Source organism: Thalassophryne amazonica, chromosome 7 (assembly GCF_902500255.1).
Source record: "Thalassophryne amazonica chromosome 7, fThaAma1.1, whole genome shotgun sequence".
NCBI classification, from domain to species: domain Eukaryota; kingdom Metazoa; phylum Chordata; class Actinopteri; order Batrachoidiformes; family Batrachoididae; genus Thalassophryne; species Thalassophryne amazonica.
Window position 1 is genome coordinate 122,142,360 of NC_047109.1, and position 24,063 is coordinate 122,166,422.

General features: G+C 40.0%; 1 protein-coding gene across 1 annotated transcript in view; it reads left to right on the forward strand.

Moving 5' to 3' along the window:
* The window catches only part of mms22l (MMS22-like, DNA repair protein), a 271,386-nt gene that overhangs the window by 236,286 nt on the left and 11,037 nt on the right, over positions 1-24,063 (forward strand). The window contains 2 exon segments of the mRNA XM_034175438.1: positions 22,040-22,136; positions 22,568-22,735. Coding sequence (XP_034031329.1) covers positions 22,040-22,136; positions 22,568-22,735 — 265 coding nt within the window.

Here is a 24,063-nt window from a genome sequence, read left to right on the forward strand (position 1 = left end):
AAGAAAAATACACTGTATAGAGAATTCATAAAACTAAAGACTAAAGAGGCAGAAAATAGATATAAGAAATACAAAAATAGATTAACTAATATTATACGGGTATGTAGGAAGGAATATTATAGTAACATATTATATAATAACAAAAACAATATTAAAGGAATATGGGATATATTAAATAGCATTATCAAAAATGGTAATAAAAAACAGAGTTACCCTCAGTATTTCATTGATAATAATGTCAAGAAGGAAAATAAGGATGAGGTAGTCAACGGTTTTAATAATTTTTTTGTAAATATTGGACCAAGCTTGGCAGAAAAAATTCCCGATTCCCAATCTGAGGATTGGGATAATAATCTTATAGAAAGAAATCCCTGTTCAATGTTCCTCACAGCAGTGGATGGAAATGAAATTATAGACATTGTGAATAATTGTAAATATAAAACATCTACCGATTTAAATGAAATTGATATGGTGGTGGTAAAACAGGTCATTGAATGGATTGTAGAACCATTAACATACATCTGTAACTTATCATTTCAAACCGGTAAATTTCCCAATCAAATGAAAATAGCTAAGGTTGTGCCACTGTATAAGACAGGGGATAGACACCACTTCACAAATTATAGACCTGTTTCTTTGCTTCCACAATTTTCCAAATTATTAGAAAAGTTATTCAATAATAGATTAGACAAATTCATAAATAAACATAAATTACTTACTGATAGTCAATATGGATTCAGAGCACATAGTTCAACATCACTTGCATTAATAGAATCAGTTGAGGAGATTACAAACGCCATAGACCACAAATTACATTCAGTTGGAATATTTATAGACCTTAAAAAGGCTTTTGATACAATTAATCATGACATATTAATCAATAAACTTGAACAGTATGGGGGTTGGTGTTGCACTGGGTGAGAAGCTACTTAAGTAACAGAAAACAGTTTGTGAAGTTGGGGGAATATACATCATCATGCTTGGACAATGCTTGTGGCGTCCCACAGGGGTCAGTATTGGGTCCAAAACTGTTTCTAATTTATATAAATGATATTGTCAATGTTTCCAAAATATTAAAATTAGTATTATTTGCAGATGACACAAGCATTTTTTGTTCAGGGGGGGATTTGCAGGAGTTACTGAGGAGGATCAGTATAGAAATGGGAAAATTGAAAATATGGTTTGACAGAAACAAATTATCATTAAACTTAAGTAAAACAAAATACATGTTATTTGGCTATTGTAATACAGACATACAGGTTCAGTTACAAGTCGAGGGGGTAGATATTGAAAGGGTACATGAAAATAAGTTTCTGGGGGTGATAATAGATGATAAGATAAACTGGAAGACTCATATAAAACATATACAAAGTAAACTGTCAAGAAGCATTTCAGTTCTAAACAAAGGGAAACATATTCTGGACCACAACTCACTCCGCATTCTTTACTGCTCACTGGTTTTACCATATTTACAGTACTGTGCAGAGGTATGGGGTAATACTTATAAAGGTACAACACAATCACTATCAGTAATGCAGAAAAGAGCTATAAGAATTATTCATAATACTGGCTATAGAGATCATACAAATCCACTATTTTTACAATCCAAATTCTTAAAATTCACAGACTTAGTTCATTTTCAAACAGTACAAATTGTGTATAAAGCAATAAACAATTTACTTCCAGCAAATATTAAAAATATGTTTTTTAACAGATCAGGGGATTACAGTCTGAGGGGGAAATTTAATTTAAAGCATCAGTGGGCACGAACAACATTAAAAGGTTTCTGTATTTCTGTCTGTGGGGTGAGGATGTGGAACAGATTGGGAGTGGGGCTCAAGCAATGTCCAAGCATGAACCAGTTCAAACAGCGGTACAAAAATATGTTTTTTTCTGGGTATAGGGAGGAGGAAGGGTAATGAGGGTTAGGGTGTTTTTGTTTTTTGCTTCGGCTTGTAAATATATAGTATTTTGTATGTAAGTAGGTATGTGAAGGTGTATATTTATGTTTGTGTATATATGTGTGTATATATGTATATGTGTATATATGTGTATGTATATGTGTATGTATGTTGATGTGTGTATGTATATATGTATGTGTATGTGTATATATATGTATATATATATATATATATATATTGATATCGGTTTAGGTGTGTAGGAATCTATGTGTATATGTGGCAAAGGGTATTACTGGTTGTGGGGAAGAAGGGGTAGGGATAAATAAGCTGATGCTTCACCCTACCCCTTTTCGGACATGTTGGGTACACAGTAGGAACTTTTTTGTTGTTGTCTTTACTGATCTATCTTGTAATTGTTGTTGTATCAAATGTTCGAAATAAACAGTTTTCATTCATTCATTCATTCATTCATTCATTCATTCATATTGGCCTCTCTTCATTGGCTTCCTGTTAATTCTAGAATAGAATTTAAAATTCTTCTTCTTACTTGTAAGGTTTTGAATAATCAGGTCCCATCTTATCTTAGGGACCTCTTAGTACCATATCACCCCAATAGAGCGCTTCGCTCTCAGACTGCAGGCTTACTTGTAGTTCCTAGTGTTTGTAAGAGTAGAATGGGAGGCAGAGCCTTCAGCTTTCAGGCTCCTCTCCTGTGGAACCAGCTCCCAATTTGTATTAGGGAGACAGACACCCTCTCTACTTTTAAGATTAAGCTTAAAACCTTCCTTTTTGAAAAAGCTTATAGTATATATAGTTATAGTATATCAGGTGACCCTGAACCATCCCTTAGTTATGCTGCTATAGACTTAGACTGCTGGGGGGTTCCCATGATGCACCGAGTGTTTCTTTCTCTGTATGCACCACTCTGCATTGAATCATTAGTGATTGATCTCTGCTCTCTTCCACAGCATGTCTTTTTCCTGATTCTCTTCCCTCAGCCCCAACCAGTCCCAGCAGAAGACTGCCCCTCCCTGAGCCTGGTTCTGCTGGAGGTTTCTTCCTGTTAAAAGGGAGTTTTTCCTTCCCACTGTCGCCAAGTGCTTGCTCATAGGGGGTCATTTGACCATTGGTGTTTTTCTGTAATTATTGTATGGTTTTTGCCTTACAATATAAAGCGCCTTGGGGCAACTGTTTGTTGTGATTTGGCGCTATATAAATAAAATTGATTAGATTTGATTTGAAAATCCACTATGGTGATAGTGCAGTTTATCTGCCAGGTAGGGAATTTCAACAAGTTGAGACTGTGGCCTGCTTCCGTAGACGTGTCCATAAAAATCCTCGAGGGATATGCTTTGCAAACTTAATACCCATTACTACATTGGATGATGTTGAAATTAAGGATGGCCCAGTGGTTGTTCCAGCAATATCAAAGATTTTGTGTCTGATGCCTACAACCTGTGTGGAATGTCTCAAACCTAAACCTACTTCCAGGCATCTTATATATGCTACTCTGGAACCACCCCTAAACCCAAACAGTTCAACTGTCAACCCCACTGAGGTCCTTAGTCTGGGTCTCATTAACATAAGATCACTGTTCTCAAAATCATTGTGGATCAATGATCTAATTATTGATCATCACTTAGATATGATTGGGCTATGTGAAACCTGGCTTAAACCTACAGCTGTCCTCCCCTTAAATGAGGCCTGCCCACCAGCATATACATTTAGTCACGTCCCTCGTGATGTGAAGCAAGGCGGGGCTGTTGCTCTTATTTATAAATCTAGGTTAAGTTTATTAGCTGTTGGGGGTCATAAATATAACTCGTTTGAGCATCTGATTCTCCGCTCTGCTCATGATATTACGCATTGCCAAGGTCAGAAGAATAAAAATCAGCTGTATTACTTTGTCACTGTATATAGGCATATCCTGGCCCATATTCTGAATTCTTAGATGAATTTGGTGCATTCATCTCTAACTTGTCAACAAGTGTAGATAACATTCTGATCATTGGTGACTTTAACATTCATATAAATAAGCCTTCTGATCCCCTCTGCAAATCATTTATGGAAATTGCGGTTGCATTAGGATTCCAGCAATACATTCAGGATTCAACCCGCATTAGTGGAAATATCCTGGATTTGGGTCTCACACGTGGTATTGCTAAGAAGGTGCTTCAGAAGTCACAGCATGTGAGAACACTCACATGCTGTGACTTCCTGTTCCGGAGCACAGCGGTGTTCTGCTGTATCTGTTAGCTGTTTGAACTGAGCTGTTTGAGTTCTTTGAATTAACAGTCTTTTTCAAGACTTTTTACTTTTTACTTTTTTTTTTTTTTTTTACTTTTTCACCGTGCTCCAACGCCTAAAGAAGACCTCTAACGGTCGAAACATCGCGACGGAGCACTTTTATCAGCTAACTTTCATCAGCGTTGGCAAGCTAACTAGCTTGCTAACGCTTTCGTTTTTATTTTTATTTTATTTTTTAGCACTGTTGTCGTGCTGCTCCACAGCCTGTCTAGTGGATTTTTATTTTATTTTAGCGCTGTTGTCGTGTGTTACCTGTGCTGCTCCACAGCCTGCCTAGTGGATTTTTATTTTATTTTAGCACTGTTGTCGTGTGTTACCTGTGCTGCTCCACAGCCTGTCCAGTGGATTTTTATTTTATTTTTTAGCACTGTTGTCGTGTGTTACCTGTGCTGCTCCACAGCCTGTTCTGTGGATTTTTATTTTATTTTTTAGCACTGTTGTCGTGCGTTGCCTGTGCTGCTCCACAGCCTGTCCAGTGGATTTTTATTTTATTTTTTAGCACTGTTGTCGTGTGTTACCTGTGCTGCTCCACAGCCTGTTCAGTGGATTTTTATTTTATTTTTTAGCACTGTTGTCGTGCGTTACCTGTGCTGCTCCACAGCCTGCCTAGTGGATTTTTATTTTATTTTTTAGCACTGTTGTCGTGCGTTACCTGTGCTGCTCCACAGCCTGTCCAGTGGATTTTTATTTTATTTTTTAGCACTGTTGTCGTGAGTTACCTGTGCTGCTCCACAGCCTGTTCAGTGGATTTTTATTTTATTTTTTAGCACTGTTGTCGTGCGTTACCTGTGCTGCTCCACAGCCTGTCCAGTGGATTTTTATTGAAGGAAATTTGAAATTGCTGGCTAAGGCTAAGCGTAAATTTGGTAAGATTGTAATTCACGTCGGCAGTAATGACACTCGGTTACGCCAATCGGAGGTCACTAAAATTAACATTAAATCGGTGTGTAACTTTGCAAAAACAATGTCGGACTCTGTTGTTTTCTCTGGGCCCCTCCCCAATCAGACCGGGAGTGACATGTTTAGCCGCATGTTCTCCTTGAATTGCTGGCTGTCTGAGTGGTGTCCAAAAAATGAGGTGGGCTTCATTGATAATTGGCAAAGCTTCTGGGGAAAACCTGGTCTTGTTAGGAGAGACGGCATCCATCCCACTTTAGATGGAGCAGTTCTCATTTCTAGAAATCTGGCCAATTTTCTTGGATCCTCCAAACTGTGACTGTCTAGCGTTGGGACCAGGAGGCAGAGCTGTGGTCTTATACACCTCTCTGCAGCTTCTCTCCCCCTGCCATCCCCTCATTACCCTATCCCCGTAGAGACGGTGCCTGCTTCCAGACCACCAATAACCAGCAAAAATCTATTTAAGCAAAAAAATTTAAAAAGAAAAAATAATATAGCACCTTCAACTGCACCACAGACTAAAACAGTTAAATGTGGTCTATTAAACATTAGGTCTCTCTCTTCTAAGTCCCTGTTGGTAAATGATATAATAATTGATCAACGTATTGATTTATTCTGCCTAACAGAAACCTGGTTACAGCAGGATGAATATGTTAGTTTAAATGAGTCAACACCCCCGAGTCACACTAACTGTCAGAATGCTCGTAGCACGGGCCGGGGCGGAGGATTAGCAGCAATCTTCCATTCCAGCGTATTAATTAATCAAAAACCTAGACAGAGCTTTAATTCATTTGAAAGCTTGTCTCTTAGTCTTTTCCATCCAAATTGGAAGTCCCAAAAAACAGTTTTATTTGTTATTATCTATCGTCCACCTGGTCGTTACTGTGAGTTTCTCTGTGAATTTTCAGACCTTCTGTCTGACTTAGTGCTTAGCTCAGATAAGATACTTATAGTGGGCGATTTTAACATCCACACAGATGCTGAGAATGACAGCCTCAACACTGCATTTAATCTATTATTAGACTCTATCGGCTTTGCTCAAAAAGTAAATGAGTCCACCCACCACTTTAATCATATCTTAGATCTTGTTTTGACTTATGGTATGGAAATAGAAGACTTAACAGTATTCCCTGAAAACTCCCTTCTGTCTGATCATTTTTTAATAACATTTACATTTACCCTGATGGACTACCCTGCAGTGGGGAATAAGTTTCATTACACTAGAAGTCTTTCAGAAAGCGCTGTAACTAGGTTTAAGGATATGATTCCTTCTTTATGTTCTCTATTGTCATATCAATCAATCAATCAATTTTTTTTTTATATAGCGCCAAATCACAACAAACAGTTGCCCCAAGGCGCTTTATATTGTAAGGCAAGGCCATACAATAATGATGTAAAACCCCAACGGTCAAAACGACCCCCTGTGAGCAAGCACTTGGCTACAGTGGCTACAGCACTTGGCTCATATACCAACACAGAGCAGAGTAGCTACCTAAACTCTGTAAGGGAGTTAGAGTATCTCGTCAATAGTTTTACATACTCATTGAAGACAACTTTGGATGCTGTAGCTCCTCTGAAAAAGAGAGCTTTAAATCAGAAGTGTCTGACTCCGTGGTATAACTCACAAACTCGTAGCTTAAAGCAGATAACCCGTAAGTTGGAGAGGAAATGGCGTCTCACTAATTTAGAAGATCTTCACTTCGCCTGGAAAAAGAGTTTGTTGCTCTATAAAAAAGCCCTCCGTAAAGCTAGGACATCTTTCTACTCATCACTAATTAAAGAAAATAAGAACAACCTCAGGTTTCTTTTCAGCACTGTAGCCAGGCTGACAAAGAGTCAGAGCTCTATTGAGCTGAGTATTCCATTAACTTTAACTAGTAATGACTTCATGACTTTCTTTGCTAACAAAATTTTGACTATTAGAGAAAAAATTACTCATAACCATCCCAAAGATGTATCGTTATCTTTGGCTGCTTTCAGTGATGCCGGTATTTGGTTAGACTCTTTCTCTCCGATTGTTCTGTCTGAGTTATTTTCATTAGTTACTTCATCCAAACCATCAACATGTTTATTAGACCCCATTCCTGCCAGGCTGCTCAAGGAAGTCCTACCATTATTTAATGCTTCAATCTTAAATATGATCAACTTATCTTTGTTAGTTGGCTATGTACCACAGGCTTTTAAGGTGGCAGTAATTAAACCATTACTTAAAAAGCCATCACTTGACCCAGCTATTTTAGCTAATTATAGGCCAATCTCCAACCTTCCTTTTCTCTCAAAGATTCTTGAGAGGGTAGTTGTAAAACAGCTAACTGATCACCTGCAGAGGAATGGTCTATTTGAAGAGGTTCAGTCAGGTTTTAGAATTCATCATAGTACAGAAACATCATTAGTGAAGGTTACAAATGATCTTCTTATGGCTTCGGACAGTGGACTTATCTCTGTGCTTGTTCTGTTGGACCTCAGTGCTGCTTTTGATACTGTTGACCATAAAATTTTATTACAGAGATTAGAGCATGCCATAGGTATTAAAGGCACTGCGCTGCGGTGGTTTGAATCATATTTGTCTAATAGATTACAGTTTGTTCATGTAAATGGGGAATCTTCTTCACAGACTAAAGTTAATTATGGAGTTCCACAAGGTTCTGTGCTAGGACCAATTTTATTCACTTTATACATGCTTCCCTTAGGCAGTATTATTAGACGGTATTGCTTAAATTTTCATTGTTACGCAGATGATACCCAGCTTTATCTATCCATGAAGCCAGAGGACACACACCAATTAGCTAAACTGCAGGATTGTCTTACAGACATAAAGACATGGATGACCTCTAATTTCCTGCTTTTAAACTCAGATAAAACTGAAGTTATTGTACTTGGCCCCACAAATCTTAGAAGCATGGTGTCTAACCAGATCTTTACTCTGGATGGCATTTCCCTGACCTCTAGTAATACTGTGAGAAATCTTGGAGTCATTTTTGATCAGGATATGTCATTCAAAGCGCATATTAAACAAATATGTAGGACTGCCTTTTTGCATTTACGCAATATCTCTAAAATCAGAAAGGTCTTGTCTCAGAGTGATGCTGAAAAACTAATTCATGCATTTATTTCCTCTAGGCTGGACTATTGTAATTCTTTATTATCAGGTTGTCCTAAAAGTTCCCTAAAAAGCCTTCAGTTAATTCAAAATGCTGCAGCTAGAGTACTGACGGGGACTAGCAGGAGAGAGCATATCTCACCCGTGTTGGCCTCTCTTCATTGGCTTCCTGTTAATTCTAGAATAGAATTTAAAATTCTTCTTCTTACTTATAAGGTTTTGAATAATCAGGTCCCATCTTATCTTAGGGACCTCGTAGTACCATATCACCCTAATAGAGCGCTTCGCTCTCAGACTGCAGGCTTACTTGTAGTTCCTAGGGTTTGTAAGAGTAGAATGGGAGGCAGAGCCTTCAGCTTTCAGGCTCCTCTCCTGTGGAACCAGCTCCCAATTCAGATCAGGGAGACAGATACCCTCTCTACTTTTAAGATTAGGCTTAAAACTTTCCTTTTCGCTAAGGCTTATAGTTAGGGCTGGATCGGGTGACCCTGGACTATCCCTTGGTTATGCTGCTTAGACGTAGACTGCTGGGGGGTTCCCATGATGCACTGTTTCTTTCTCTTTTTGCTCTGTATGCATCACTCCGCATTTAATCATTAGTGATCGATCTCTGCCCCCCTCCACAGCATGTCTTTTTCCTAGTTCTTTCCCTCAGCCCCAACCAGTCTCAGCAGAGGACTGCCCCTCCCTGGGCCTGGTTCTGCTGGAGGTTTCTTCCTGTTAAGAGGGAGTTTTTCCTTCCCACTGTTGCCAAGTGCTTGCTCACAGGGGGTCGTTTTGACCGTTGGGGTTTTTCATAATTATTGTATGGCCTTGCCTTGCAATGTGGAGCGCCTTGGGGCAACTGTTTGTTGTGATTTGGCGCTATATAAAAAAAAAGTTGAGTTGAGTTGAGTTCAGATTCTCAGAGACCATGATGCTGGTCAGATGAAGCCACGTGTGATCAGCCTGGATACGGAGCTGACATCCCTTTGGCTGGTGCACCTTTGGCTTTCCCTGTAACACTTGGCTCTCTGTTGGGACTGTTTACACTGAGACTGCTACCTGCTGCTTTGGACTTGAATTAACAGTCTTTTTCAAGACTTTTTTTACCTTTTTACTTTTTTTTTTTTTTTTTTACTTTTTTACTGTGCTCCAACACCTAAGGAAGACCTCTAACGGTCGAAACATCGCGACGGAGCACTTTTATCTGCTAACTTTCATCAACGTTGGCATGCTAACTAGCTTGCTAACGCTTTCGTTTTTTATTTATTTATTTATTTTATTTTATTCTCTTTTAGCACTGTTGTCGTGCGTTGCCTGTGCTGCTTCATGGCCTGTTTGGTGCCTTGATTGGGGCGCTCCTTCTGCTGAATCACCTTTAAATTATTTACACATTATTCACTTTGTGTGTTTTTAGGAATCCGCTAGGTTGCGTAGCTACTAGCTCTTAGCCGATTTAGCATGGCGGCTTCTCCTGTCTCTCCCGCACTTTTCTGCTCTGGGTGTGAAATGTTTAGTTATTCCTCGGCCTCCTTTAGCAGTAACGGTACTTGTAATAAGTGTAGCTTATTCGTAGCTTTGGAGGCCAGGCTGGGCGAATTGGAGACTCGGCTCCGCACCGTGGAAAATTCTACAGCTAGCCAGGCCCCTGTAGTCGGTGCGGACCAAGGTAGCTTAGCCGCCGTTAGTTTCCCTCTGGCAGATCCCGGGCAGTCAGGAAAGCAGGCTGACTGGGTGACTGTGAGGAGGAAGCGTAGCCCTAAACAGAAGCCCCGTGTACACCGTCAACCCGTTCACATCTCTAACCGTTTTTCCCCACTCGACGATACACTCGCCGAGGATCAAACTCTGGTTATTGGCGACTCTGTTTTGAGAAATGTGAAGTTAGCGACACCAGCAACCATAGTCAATTGTCTTCCGGGGGCCAGAGCAGGCGACATCGAAGGACATTTGAAATTGCTGGCTAAGGCTAAGCGTAAATTTGGTAAGATTGTAATTCACGTCGGCAGTAATGACACTCGGTTACGCCAATCGGAGGTCACTAAAATTAACATTAAATCGGTGTGTAACTTTGCAAAAACAATGTCGGACTCTGTTGTTTTCTCTGGGCCCCTCCCCAATCGGACCGGGAGTGACATGTTTAGCCGCATGTTCTCCTTGAATTGCTGGCTGTCTGAGTGGTGTCCAAAAAATGAGGTGGGCTTCATTGATAATTGGCAAACCTTCTGGGGAAAACCTGGTCTTGTTAGGAGAGACGGCATCCATCCCACTTTAGATGGAGCAGTTCTCATTTCTAGAAATCTGGCCAATTTTCTTGGATCCTCCAAACTGTGACTGTCCAGCGTTGGGACCAGGAGGCAGAGCTGTGGTCTTATACACCTCTCTGCAGCTTCTCTCCCCCTGCCATCCCCTCATTACCCCATCCCCGTAGAGACGGTGCCTGCTCCCAGACCACCAATAACCAGCAAAAATCTATTTAAGCATAAAAATTCAAAAAGAAAAAATAATATAGCACCTTCAATTGCACCACAGACTAAAACAGTTAAATGTGGTCTATTAAACATTAGGTCTGTCTCTTCTAAGTCCCTGTTGGTAAATGATATAATAATTGATCAACGTATTGATTTATTCTGCCTAACAGAAACCTGGTTACAGCAGGATGAATATGTTAGTTTAAATGAGTCAACACCCCCGAGTCACACTAACTGTCAGAATGCTCGTAGCACGGGCCGTGGCGGAGGATTAGCAGCAATCTTCCATTCCAGCTTATTAATTAATCAAAAACCTAGACAGAGCTTTAATTCATTTGAAAGCTTGTCTCTTAGTCTTGTCCATCCAAATTGGAAGTCCCAAAAACCAGTTTTATTTGTTATTATCTATCGTCCACCTGGTCGTTACTGTGAGTTTCTCTGTGAATTTTCAGACCTTTTGTCTGACTTAGTGCTTAGCTCAGATAAGATAATTATAGTGGGCGATTTTAATATCCACACAGATGCTGAGAATGACAGCCTCAACACTGCATTTAATCTATTATTAGACTCTATCGGCTTTGCTCAAAAAGTAAATGAGTCCACCCACCACTTTAATCATATCTTAGATCTTGTTCTGACTTATGGTATGGAAATAGAAGATTTAACAGTATTCCCTGAAAACTCCCTTCTGTCTGATGATTTTTTTAATAACATTTACATTTACCCTGATGGACTACCCTGCAGTGGGGAATAAGTTTCATTACACTAGAAGTCTTTCAGAAAGCGCTGTAACTAGGTTTAAGGATATGATTCCTTCGTTATGTTCTCTAATGTCATATACCAACACAGAGCAGAGTAGCTACCTAAACTCTGTAAGGGAGTTAGAGTATCTCGTCAATAGTTTTACATCCTCTTTGAAGACAACTTTGGATGCTGTAGCTCCTCTGAAAAAGAGAGCTTTAAATCAGAAGTGTCTGACTCCGTGGTATAACTCACAAACTCGTAGCTTAAAGCAGATAACCCGTAAGTTGGAGAGGAAATGGCGTCTCACTAACTTAGAAGATCTTCACTTAGCCTGGAAAAAGAGTTTGTTGCTCTATAAAAAAGCCCTCCGTAAAGCTAGGACATCTTTCTACTCATCACTAATTGAAGAAAATAAGAATAACCTCAGGTTTCTTTTCAGCACTGTAGCTAGGCTGACAAAGAGTCAGAGCTCTATTGAGCTGAGTATTCCATTAACTTTAACTAGTAATGACTTCATGACTTTCTTTGCTAACAAAATTTTGACTATTAGAGAAAAAATTACTCATAACCATCCCAAAGATGTATCGTTATCTTTGGCTGCTTTCAGTGATGCCGGTATTTGGTTAGACTCTTTCTCTCCGGTTGTTCTGTCTGAGTTATTTTCATTGGTTGCTTCGTCCAAACCATCGGCATGTTTATTGGACCCCATTCCTGCCAGGCTGCTCAAGGAAGTCCTACCATTATTTAATGCTTCAATCTTAAATATGATCAATCTATCTTTGTTAGTTGGTTATGTACCACAGGCCTTTAAGGTGGCAGTAATTAAACCATTACTTAAAAAGCCATCACTTGACCCAGCTATCTTAGCTAATTATAGGCCAATTTCCAACCTTTCTTTTCTCTCAAAGATTCTTGAGAGGGTAGTTGTAAAACAGTTAACTGATCACCTGCAGAGGAATGGTCTATTTGAAGAGTTTCAGTCAGGTTTTAGAATTCATCATAGTACAGAAACAGCATTAGTGAAGGTTACAAATGATCTTCTTATGGCTTCGGACAGTGGACTTATCTCTGTGCTTGTTCTGTTGGACCTCAGTGCTGTTTTTGATACTGTTGACCATAAAATTTTATTAGAGATTGGAGCATGTCATAGGTATTAAAGGCACTGCGCTGCGGTGGTTTGAATCATATTTGTCTAATAGATTACAGTTTGTTCATGTAAATGGGGAATCTTCTTCACAGACTAACGTTAATTATGGAGTTCCACAAGGTTCTGTGCTAGGACCAATTTTATTCACTTTATACATGCTTCCCTTAGGCAGTATTATTAGACGGTATTGCTTAAATTTTCATTGTTACGCAGATGATACCCAGCTTTATCTATCCATGAAGCCAGAGGATACACACCAATTAGCTAAACTGCAGGATTGTCTTACAGACATAAAGACATGGATGACCTCTAATTTCCTGCTTTTAAACTCAGATAAAACTGAAGTTATTGTACTTGGCCCCACAAATCTTAGAAGCATGGTGTCTAACCAGATCGTTACTCTGGATGGCATTTCCCTGATCTCTAGTAATACTGTGAGAAATCTTGGAGTTATTTTTGATCAGGATATGTCATTCAAAGCGCATATTAAACAAATATGTAGGACTGCCTTTTTGCATTTACGCAATATCTCTAAAATCAGAAAGGTCTTGTCTCAGAGTGATGCTGAAAAACTAATTCATGCATTTATTTCCTCTAGGCTGGACTATTGTAATTCATTATTATCAGGTTGTCCTAAAAGTTCCCTAAAAAGTCTTCAGTTGGTTCAGAATGCTGCAGCTAGAGTACTGACGGGGACTAGCAGGAGAGAGCATATCTCACCCGTGTTGGCCTCCCTTCATTGGCTTCCTGTTAATGCTAGAATAGAATTTAAAATTCTTCTTCTTACTTATAAGGTTTTGAATAATCAGGTCCCATCTTATCTTAGGGACCTCGTAGTACCATATTACCCCATTAGAGCGCTTCGCTCTCAGACTGCGGGCTTACTTGTAGTTCCTAGGGTTTGTAAGAGTAGAATGGGAGGCAGAGCCTTCAGCTTTCAGGCTCCTCTCCTGTGGAACCAGCTCCCAATTCAGATCAGGGAGACAGATACCCTCTCTACTTTTAAGATTAGGCTTAAAACTTTCCTTTTCGCTAAGGCTTATAGTTAGGGCTGGATCAGGTGACCCTGGACCATCCCTTGGTTATGTTGCTTTAGACGTAGACTGTGTTTCATAATTATTGTATGGCCTTGCCTTGCAATGTGGAGCGCCTTGGGGCAACTGTTTGTTGTGATTTGGCGCTATACAAGAAAAAAGTTGATTGATTGATTGATACTTTTAAGATTAGGCTTAAAACTTTCCTTTTCGCTAAGGCTTATAGTTAGGGCTGGATCGGGTGACCCTGGACCATCCCTTGGTTATGCTGCTTTAGACGTAGATTGTGGGGGGGTTCCCATGATGCACTGTTTCTTTCTCTTTTTGCTCTGTATGCATCACTCTGTATTTAATCATTAGTGATCGATCTCTGCCCCCCTTCACGGCATGTCTTTTTCCTGGTTTTTTCCCTCAGCCCCAACCAGTCTCAGCAGAAGACTGCCCCTCCCTGAGCCTGGTTCTGCTGGAGGTTTCTTCCTGTTAAAAGGGAGTTTTTCCTTCCCACTGTTGCCAAGTGCTTGCTCATAGGGGGTCGTTTTGACCGTTGGGGTTTTTCATAATTATTGTATGGCCTTGCCTTACAATATAAAGCGCCTTGGGGCAACTGTTTGTTGTGATTTGGCGCTATATAAGAAAAAAGTTGATTGAGTTGATTGCTGTCATGAATATTGACATCATACCTTGTACATCATTGGTCTCTGATCACTCACTTCAATCAATCAATCAATTTTTTTATATAGCGCCAAATCACAACAAACAGTTGCCCCAAGGCGCTTTATATTGTAAGGCAAGGCCATACAATAATTATGTAAAACCCCAACGGTCAAAACGACCCCCTGTGAGCAAGCACTTGGCTACAGTGGGAAGGAAAAACTCCCTTTTAACAGGAAGAAACCTCCAGCAGAACCAGGCTCAGGGAGGGGCAGTCTTCTGCTGGGACTGGTTGGGGCTGAGGGAGAGAACCAGGAAAAAGACATGCTGTGGAGGGGAGCAGAGATCGATCACTAATGATTAAATGCAGAGTGGTGCATACAGAGCAAAAAGAGAAAGAAACAGTGCATCATGGGAACCCCCCAGCAGTCTACGTCTATAGCAGCATAACTAAGGGATGGTTCAGGGTCACCTGATCCAGCCCTAACTATAAGCTTTAGCAAAAAGGAAAGTTTTAAGCCTAATCTTAAAAGAAGAGAGGGTGTCTGTCTCCCTGATCAGAATTGGGAGCTGGTTCCACAGGAGAGGAGCCTGAAAGCTGAAGGCTCTGCCTCCCATTCTACTCTTACAAACCCTAGGAACTACAAGTAAGCCTGCAGTCTGAGAGCGAAGCGCTCTATTGGGGTGATATGGTACTACGAGGTCCCTAAGATAAGATGGGACCTGATTATTCAAAACCTTATAAGTAAGAAGAAGAATTTTAAATTCTATTCTAGAATTAACAGGAAGCCAATGAAGAGAGGCCAATATGGGTGAGATATGCTCTCTCCTTCTAGTCCCCGTCAGTACTCTAGCTGCAGCATTTTGAATTAACTGAAGGCTTTTTAGGGAACTTTTAGGACAACCTGATAATAATGAATTACAATAGTCCAGCCTAGAGGAAATAAATGCATGAATTAGTTTTTCAGCATCACTCTGAGACAAGACCTTTCTGATTTTAGAGATATTGCGTAAATGCAAAAAAGCAGTCCTACATATTTGTTTAATATGCGCTTTGAATGACATATCCTGATCAAAAATGACTCCAAGATTTCTCACAGTATTACTAGAGGTCAGGGTAATGCCATCCAGAGTAAGGATCTGGTTAGACACCATGTTTCTAAGATTTGTGGGGCCAAGTACAATAACTTCAGTTTTATCTGAGTTTAAAAGCAGGAAATTAGAGGTCATCCATGTCATTATGTCTGTAAGACAATCCTGCAGTTTAGCTAATTGGTGTGTGTCCTCTGGCTTCATGGATAGATAAAGCTGGGTATCATCTGCGTAACAATGAAAATTTAAGCAATACCATCTAATAATATTGCCTAAGGGAAGCATGTATAAAGTGAATAAAATTGGTCCTAGCACAGAACCTTGTGGAACTCCATAATTAACTTTAGTCTGTGAAGAAGATTCCCCATTTACATGAACAAATTGTAATCTATTAGACAAATATGATTCAAACCACCGCAGCACAGTGCCTTTAATACCTATGGCATGCTCTAATCTCTGTAATAAAATTTTATGGTCAACAGTATCAAAAGCAGCACTGAGGTCTAACAGAACAAGCACAGAGATGAATCCACTGTCTGAGGCCATAAGAAGATCATTTGTAACCTTCACTATTGCTGTTTCTGTACTATGATAAATTCTAAAACCTGACTGAAACTCTTCAAATAGACCATTCCTCTGCAGATGATCAGTTAGCTGTTTTACAACTACCCTTTCAAGAATTTTTGAGAGAAAAGGAAGGTTGGAGATTGGCCTATAATTAGCTAAGATAGCTGGGTCAAGTGATGGCTTTTTAAGTAATGTTTTAATTACTGCCACCTTAAAAGCCTGTGGTACATAGCCAACTAATAAAGATCGATTGATCATATTTAAGATCGAAGCATTAAATAATGGTAGGGCTTCCTTGAGCAGCCTGGTAGGAATGGGGTCTAATAGACATGATGGTTTGGAGGAAGTAACTAATGAAAATAACTCAAACAGAACAATCGTAGAGAAAAAGTCTAACCAAATACCGGCATCACTGAAAGCAGCCAAAGATAACGATACGTCTTTGGGATGGTTATGAGTAATTTTTTCTCTAATAGTTAAAATTTTATTAGCAAAGAAAGTCATGAAGTCATTACTAGTTAAAGTTAAAGGAATACTCAGCTCAATAGAGCTCTGACTCTTTGTCAGCCTGGCTACAATGCTGAAAAGAAACCTGGGGTTGTTCTTATTTTCTTCAATTAATGATGAGTAGTAAGATGTCCTAGCTTTACGGAGGGCTTTTTTTTATAGAGCAACAGACTCTTTTTCCAGGCTAAGTGAAGATCTTCTAAATTAGTGAGACGCCATTTCCTCTCCAATTTACGGGTTATCTGCTTTAAGCTGCGAGTTTGTGAGTTATACCACGGAGTCAGGCACTTGTGATTTAAAGCTCTCTTTTTCAGAGGAGCTACAGCATCCAAAGTTGTCTTCAATGAGGATGTAAAACTATTGACGAGATACTCTATCTCACTTACAGAGTTTAGGTAGCTACTCTGCACTGTGTTGGTATATGGCATTAGGGAACATAAAAAAGGAAACATATCCTTAAACCTAGTTACAGTGCTTTCTGAAAGACTTCTAGTATAATGAAACTTATTCCCCACTGCTGGGTAGTCCATCAGAGTAAATGTAAATGTTATTAAGAAATGATCAGACAGAAGGGAGTTTTCAGGGAATACTGTTAAGTCTTCAATTTCCATACCATAAGTCAGAACAAGATCTAAGATATGATTAAAGTGGTGGGTGGACTCATTTACATTTTGAGCAAAGCCAATTGAGTCTAATAATAGATTAAATGCAGTGTTGAGGCTGTCATTCTCAGCATCTGTGTGGATGTTAAAATCGCCCACTATAATTATCTTATCTGAGCTAAGCACTAAGTCAGACAAAAGTTTTAACTTGCACTTGTAGATGTAGTGACGAACTGTGTTAACTGACAGTGGTTTCCTGAAGTGTTCCTGAGCCCACGCGGTAAGATCCTTTACACAATGATGTTGGTTTTTAATGCAGTGCCGCCTGATGGTTCGAAGGTCACGGGCATTCAATGTTGGTTTCGGCTTTGCCGCTTATGTGCAGAAAGTTCTCCAGATTCTCTGAATCTTATGATTATATTATGGACTGATGATGATGATGGAATCCCTAAATTCCTTGCAATTGAACGTTGAGAAACATTGTTCTTAAACTGTTGGACTATTTTTTCACGCAGTTGTTAACATAGTGGTGATCCTCGTCCCATCTTTGCTTGTGAACGGCTGAGCCTTTTGGGGATGCTCCTTTTATACCCAATCATGACACTCACTTGTTTCCAATTAGGTGTTCTTTGAGCATTCATCACCTTTTCCAGTATTTTGTTGCCCCGTCACAACTTTTTTGAAACGTGTTCCAGGCATCCATTTCAAAATGAGCAAATATTTGCACAAAAACAAAAAATTCTGTCAGTTTGAACATTAAATATCTTGTCTTTGTGGTGTATTCAATTGAATATAGGTTGAAGAGGATTTGCAAATCATTGTATTCTGTTTTATTTACATTTTACACAACGTCCCAACTTCATTGGAATTGGGCTTGTATCATTTTGCTCTAAAATTCTGGAAAAAGTGGTTTCGCAGCAGCTTGTGGACTATCTTACTGAGAATAATCTTTTTGAGCCACTGTCGTCTGCCTTTAGAAAAATATCATTCCACAAAGACGGCTCTCACTAAAGTGGTGAATGATCTTCTACTTGCAATGGATTCAGACACCACTACAGTTGTGTTGCTGTTAGATCTCAGTGCTGCATTTGATACAGTGGATCATCATATTCTTCTTGATAGGCTGGAAAATCATTTTGGGATTACTGGGAGTGCCATTGCATGGTTGACATCATGCTTGACCAGTCGTTCTCACTGTGTTTTGTATAGTAACACTAACTCTAACCTTAGTGACCTGAAATTTGGGGTTCCACAGGGGTCTGTCTTAGGCCCCCTGCTTTTCTCCCTTTATATAGCACCCCTTGGGCACATATTGCGGTGTTTTGGGATTACCTTTCACTGCTATGCTGTGTCAGATAAAATCCTTAGAAGATTGCCTTGCATCAGTGAGAAGTTGGATGTCTTGGAACCTCCTACTTTTATACTCTGATAAGCCTGAAATGAAATGTTCTTGGTCCACTGAGACAACGCTTAGCCTAGGCTTGTGTGTCATACATCACACTGACAAAGTGTGGAACCTTGGGGAAATTTTTGATTCTACATTGTCCTTTGACCGCCACATTAGAAATATTATGAGGACTGCTTTCTTCCACATATAGCGAAGATTCGTCCCATCCTGTCTATGGCTGATGCTGAGACACTGATCCATGCATTTATCTCTTCTAGATTGGACCACTGCAGTGTTCTATTTTCTGGTTTCTGCAGTCTAAAGCTAAATGTTTGACCACATTACACCCATTTTGGCGTCTCTTCACTGGCTTCCTGTCCCAGTGAGATCAGAATTTAAGGTTCTGCTACTTGTCTATAAAATTGTTCAAGGACTGGCACCTCCCTACCTAGCTGACCTAATTAAACCTTACGTACCGGCCGGGGCTTTACGTTCTCAGGGTGCAGGGCTACTTTGTGTCCCTAGGGTGAATAAGAAGTATAAGTATAATAAGAAGTATGTGTGTCACAGAGCTTTCTCTTATCGTGCCCCTGTTCTGTGGAATGATCTCCCTGCGTCAATAAAACAGTCAGATTCTGTGGAGACTTTCAAGTCCAGACTTAAGACGCACAAGCATTGTGTTTCATGAAATTAGAAAATACTTGTGCCATAGCTGATAATGTTGTAGTGCGCGGGTTTGATCAGTCCAAATTGGGATTGAAAACACTATTCAGATCGCCAGCAAAGATGATAGAATGAGTATTCAAAAAGGGGAGGCTACTTAATCTATTGGCGAAGGCGGCGGCGTCAAAATTCGGAGCATATGCATTAACTAATAAAACATTTTTCCCCATCAAAGTACCAGCAACTATTAGAAATCTACCTTGTCTACTATTAGAAATCTTGTCTGTCGGCTATAACCTTAGTGGAGAAGAATTGTACATTTTTATGAATCAATATAGCAACTCCTCTCGCTTTTGAATTGAAGTCAGAATGAAAAATCTGACTCACCCAAGGACAGCGCAATCTGTGATGGTCATCATTTCTAAGATTCGTCTCCTGTAAGAACACTATAGAAGGCCTCCGATGTTTCAGATGAGAGAACATCTCTTGACAGGGTTGCCCATCCCTCTAACATTCCAACTTATAAATCTACAAGGTGTACCAAGCCCAGACATATTAGAATTTAAGGTGGTACTAGCCATTTGACCAAATAACATAGAGCTGAGACGGCCCCCCTCCCCCCAATTCTCCTAAAAAGCAAAAAACACCCAAAGTCCCCCAAAAACCTTTGAACTGTGGAGACAGCAGTGTAAATGACACAAGAAAAAACATGCTCACAGAGTGTGAGCACTTCGGAGTCAACCAAACTATTCCTAGAAGCAAAAATTAGAGCCAGTTAGCTAAAAAACAGTGAAGGGACTCCCACTAAACACAGATCCTAAAAGTAAAATGCGCATTGTAAGAGCACCCTAATGTTACAAAGACTATCATTTAAAATTATATGAGCACCACAAATTGTACATTTACATATGTATCAATAATTGTGAACAACAAAATTTCAATGTTAATGAAAGTCTGTATTGTTAATCAGTCTTGTATCAACTAACAATCAAAATAAAAAGAAGTGAAAAAATGTCTGAAAGATGAGGCCATACTGGTGCATTCCCGGATTACCTTGCTACCATGGTCTTCACATACCGTCCAGCATCCTCAGCAGAGGTGAACTCCTTCTCCTCTCCCCCGTAGGTAATACCGAGCCGTGCTGGATAAAACAGACCATACCAGGTTCCCTCGATGTTCTGGAGTTGTCGCCTCACGTCGTTGAATGCAGCCCGAGCTACTCCGTCAGTGTAGTCAGGGAAAATAGAAATGATCATATCACCGACCTTTATCTGCCCCCGCTCTCTCGCATGACGTAAAATGTCCACACAATCACTGTAGTAGTGAAGCCGACAGATAATAGCTTGTGGGCGCGAGCGATCTCCTGGTGCTGTTTGTCGAGGCGCCGTTCGGTGAGATCGGTCCAAGCGGGGCTCGCTCTCCAACCCGAGGGTCTCTTTGAGCAGGGCAGCGACAGCAGTGATATTGCAAGTGTTGGGACCCTCGTGGACTCCCACTATTCTTATGTTTTGGCGTCTCGATCTGGCCTCAAGATTCTCACATTTGCTTTCCAGTCTGGTTACAGTTGCAGAGAGATGTGCTACGGTCGTTCTCATAGTAGCTATGTCATCCGTACATTCAGACAGAGCTGTCTCCATGTCCTCAACTGTACCTTTCAATGCCGTCAACGTAGCATCAGTAGTGTCCTTATCAGCCGTTACCTGCACCTGCAAGGCCTGTAAATCAGACCTCACTGGCAATAGTGCTGGCACAAGGGCATCTTGGAGCTCTTTCTTGATGATTCCGGCAATGTCTTCTTTTAGTGATGACAAAATCTCAAGTTTTAAAGCGGCAGTGTCTGATTCAGCCTCGGATATGGCAGGGACCTGCTTGTTCGGTGCTAGCTGCACACCTGAAGCACCAGTGGCAGCCTGCATGCTAGGAGTTAGCTGCGTCTGAATGGTAGTCCGAGTCTTCTTAACTGTGCTCTTTCCAGACATTTTAAAGCGATTCTATTGTCCACTTCAAATAATTATGTGCTTCGAATAAGCAAAAATGCAAGATTTGTAAATAAAAGCGCGAAGAAATATCAATTTTAGTCGTATTTGGCAGGAGCCCGCAATCACACGTCTTACTCCATGAACAGCTTAGCCACGCCCCAAGAGATTGAAATCTTGAGATAAGCAACAAACACAAGACATCTGATCCCATTTCATGATGTATGGAGTTTGGAATATCATCCTTTTCCATCAGTCAGTCACAATGTCCGTAGTCCAGATGTCTACAGATACACGTTCCAACCTACACTGTTCTCTTCTGTTGTTATTGCAAAGTATTATGTGGTCTGCTGCTGTTTACCGCTCTTAAAAAGTTCTGTGTTGACCCGTGCGCCAAAAACACACCAATACATGCTAAAGTTGACATACCACATCTGGAGAAACTGTCCTCTGTCATGCCAAGTTAATTTATTCCCTGCCATCAGCGTCTATGTTAGCTGCTAACTGGTAGTGCCCGCTCACACACTTGACACCTGGAGGCGCTGCTGTGTGCATGAGTGGCTTAACGGAAAGTGGGAGGAGATCTCAGACCATTACAGTGGACTGATCAACTTGTGTGTGCACATTTCTGCATAACGTACAGTTTTTGTTGTGGAGAGTTTGGCTTTAAAAAAAATGAGAGCCACTTAGTAGTATCAGTGAATGTTTTTTTCTTTTTCCTTTAATGTGGACTTTGTTTCTTTAAGGATTGTGCGTGCTGTATGTTTTTATGTGCTACAGTTTTACATCATATTAATCTTTTTCCAAAAATGTTAAAAATGCAGCACAGCTGTAATTTTCATCTTAGCTTTCATGCCAATCACAGTTCTTTTCAGTAAACTGGTAGCAAATGCAGTGTTGCATTTACAATTTTCATCACGCTTAACTATTGGCCAAATTATGGAGGAAAAACACGTTTGTGTTTGTGTTCATCAGGAAGACTAATGATACGGGTGTTTGTTCTTCCTGCAGTGAGGAAGACAAGCACAGATGCCTTGCAGCTTGTGGTGGAGCGATGTGCTGCTGCTCCGACAGACGGGCCGTGTGAGCAGATGATCGCTGTTTTACGGTAACTGACAAAAACACCCCAGAATAAATATCTGCACCTGGATTAGAAGCATTTCCTGCCTCATGTTTTTAAACTTCAGTGTTGAAAAAAGTGATCTGAAGTACTGTACAAAAAATCCACAAAGTAGACACTTTGAAATATTCTGAACTGTTTCTTTTTTAAAACTGCATAAGATACATTTATTTTTAGCTTTAATTTGATGGGGGTTTTTTTCAAACTGATTATTAATCTATTTTAATCCTTAATGATTTGTTTGCATTTTACTGACATTGAACAAACATCTCTCATTTAGTTTTCCATAAAACCTACATATGTAAATTTCCTACTGATAAAGAAAATAACTGCGATTTATGTTGCAGCATCATGTGAAAGTTGACTGTAATCCTGGTGGATTGTATTTGGAAATGGTTGTGTAATCCTCATGCTTTTAGTTTGTTTGTAGAGGAGAATGAGGGAGTCTACGACAGGCAGATGTACACTGTTCTGCAGACTGTGGCACTTTTCGATCAGTCTGTGGTTCAAGCACTCGTTCCCAGCCTGTCACTCAGTCTGAGAAACAATGAACACAAAAGAGGACTTGGCAAGAACACCACCTTGAGGTGAGGAGGACACAAATGTATAAATCACACTGGAATTCACTGACAATCAATTCACAGAGCAGCTGAAATTAAAGTGCATGCTGCAGTACACAGGTGTATGTATATGAATGAATTAATTAATGTATTTATTCGGCACACACACAAAATGCAACACACAAAAACTATTTTGCAAATAGCACATGTGGCCAAAAGGGTGTAGGCAGAAGCAAAAGCTTATATACAAAAGGATACAAAAATACAAAAGGAACAAAGCACAGACATTTGAGATTAACCAGTTTACTGAAATTTCTCATCACAACAAAGTAAATTATAGTGCACAATCCAAAAGTAATAAAAACACTGAGGGAGGCCAATGACAAAAAAATAAAATAAAATGAATTCAGCTGGGCTATCCGCGTCATGCACCATGAGGACCTGGTCGTGACAACATCACTTCTGGTTTATTTCCTTGTTAGATCAGTGTCCGCTTCATTCACCTTAAGGACACCTACAACTGAAGGTCACATAATGTGATCTAAAATAACGTTGGGGAACAATTGATTCGGTTGAGGCAAAAAAGAAAAAAGATTTGGTTGTGAAACGTCACTTTCATTTGCTTCTGCGTTAAATGAGTCGCCGACGTTGCTAAGCACATTGCTAAAACCTTACAGGCAGAGTGCCCGGATATGTGACCAAGTCAGTAGACCGAAAAGGCATCTCAGATTTCAAAGTGAGTAGTGTTCCCAAACTATTTAATAAAATGGCTTTTAATACTTAGTGGTACAGTGATGTTTTATTTTTATGTGATGTTTAACTTTTGTGTATTTTGTATGCTTAAAATTGCGCGGGTCAAGACGGCTCTGGTTGGGGGTGGGGGGAGCTGGGGGGTAAAGTTCCCCATAAGCTGAAGGGTTTTATCCATGCTAATGCTCCCCAGAACCATTTTACTGGAAAAGTCTGAAAGATCTAAATGACACTGTGAGGGGCTTAGCTCATTAATATCAGCGAAATAAAAATATTATTTACTGTTGTTGTAAATTACATTGATCATTCAATAATTCTATTGATCATGAGTAGAGAAGCTTGAATCTTCGACTGGACTGGGTTGCTTGACGCGAGGACATTTCGCTTCAAATCGCAGAAGCTTCCTCAGCTAAAATTCTTGCTCTGGTAGTCTGACGTCTGTCTTGACTCTTGTAGAGAAGAATAAACAGAAGCCAACAAAAGCTGGAGTTTTAAACCTAACCAGACCCCTCCTACCGAGAGGCTGACTGCTATAGGCTAGTGACTAAACAGTAGCTCTAATTAGCACCTATTGTGCTCTAGTTAGCACCCTCCTAATGACAGGG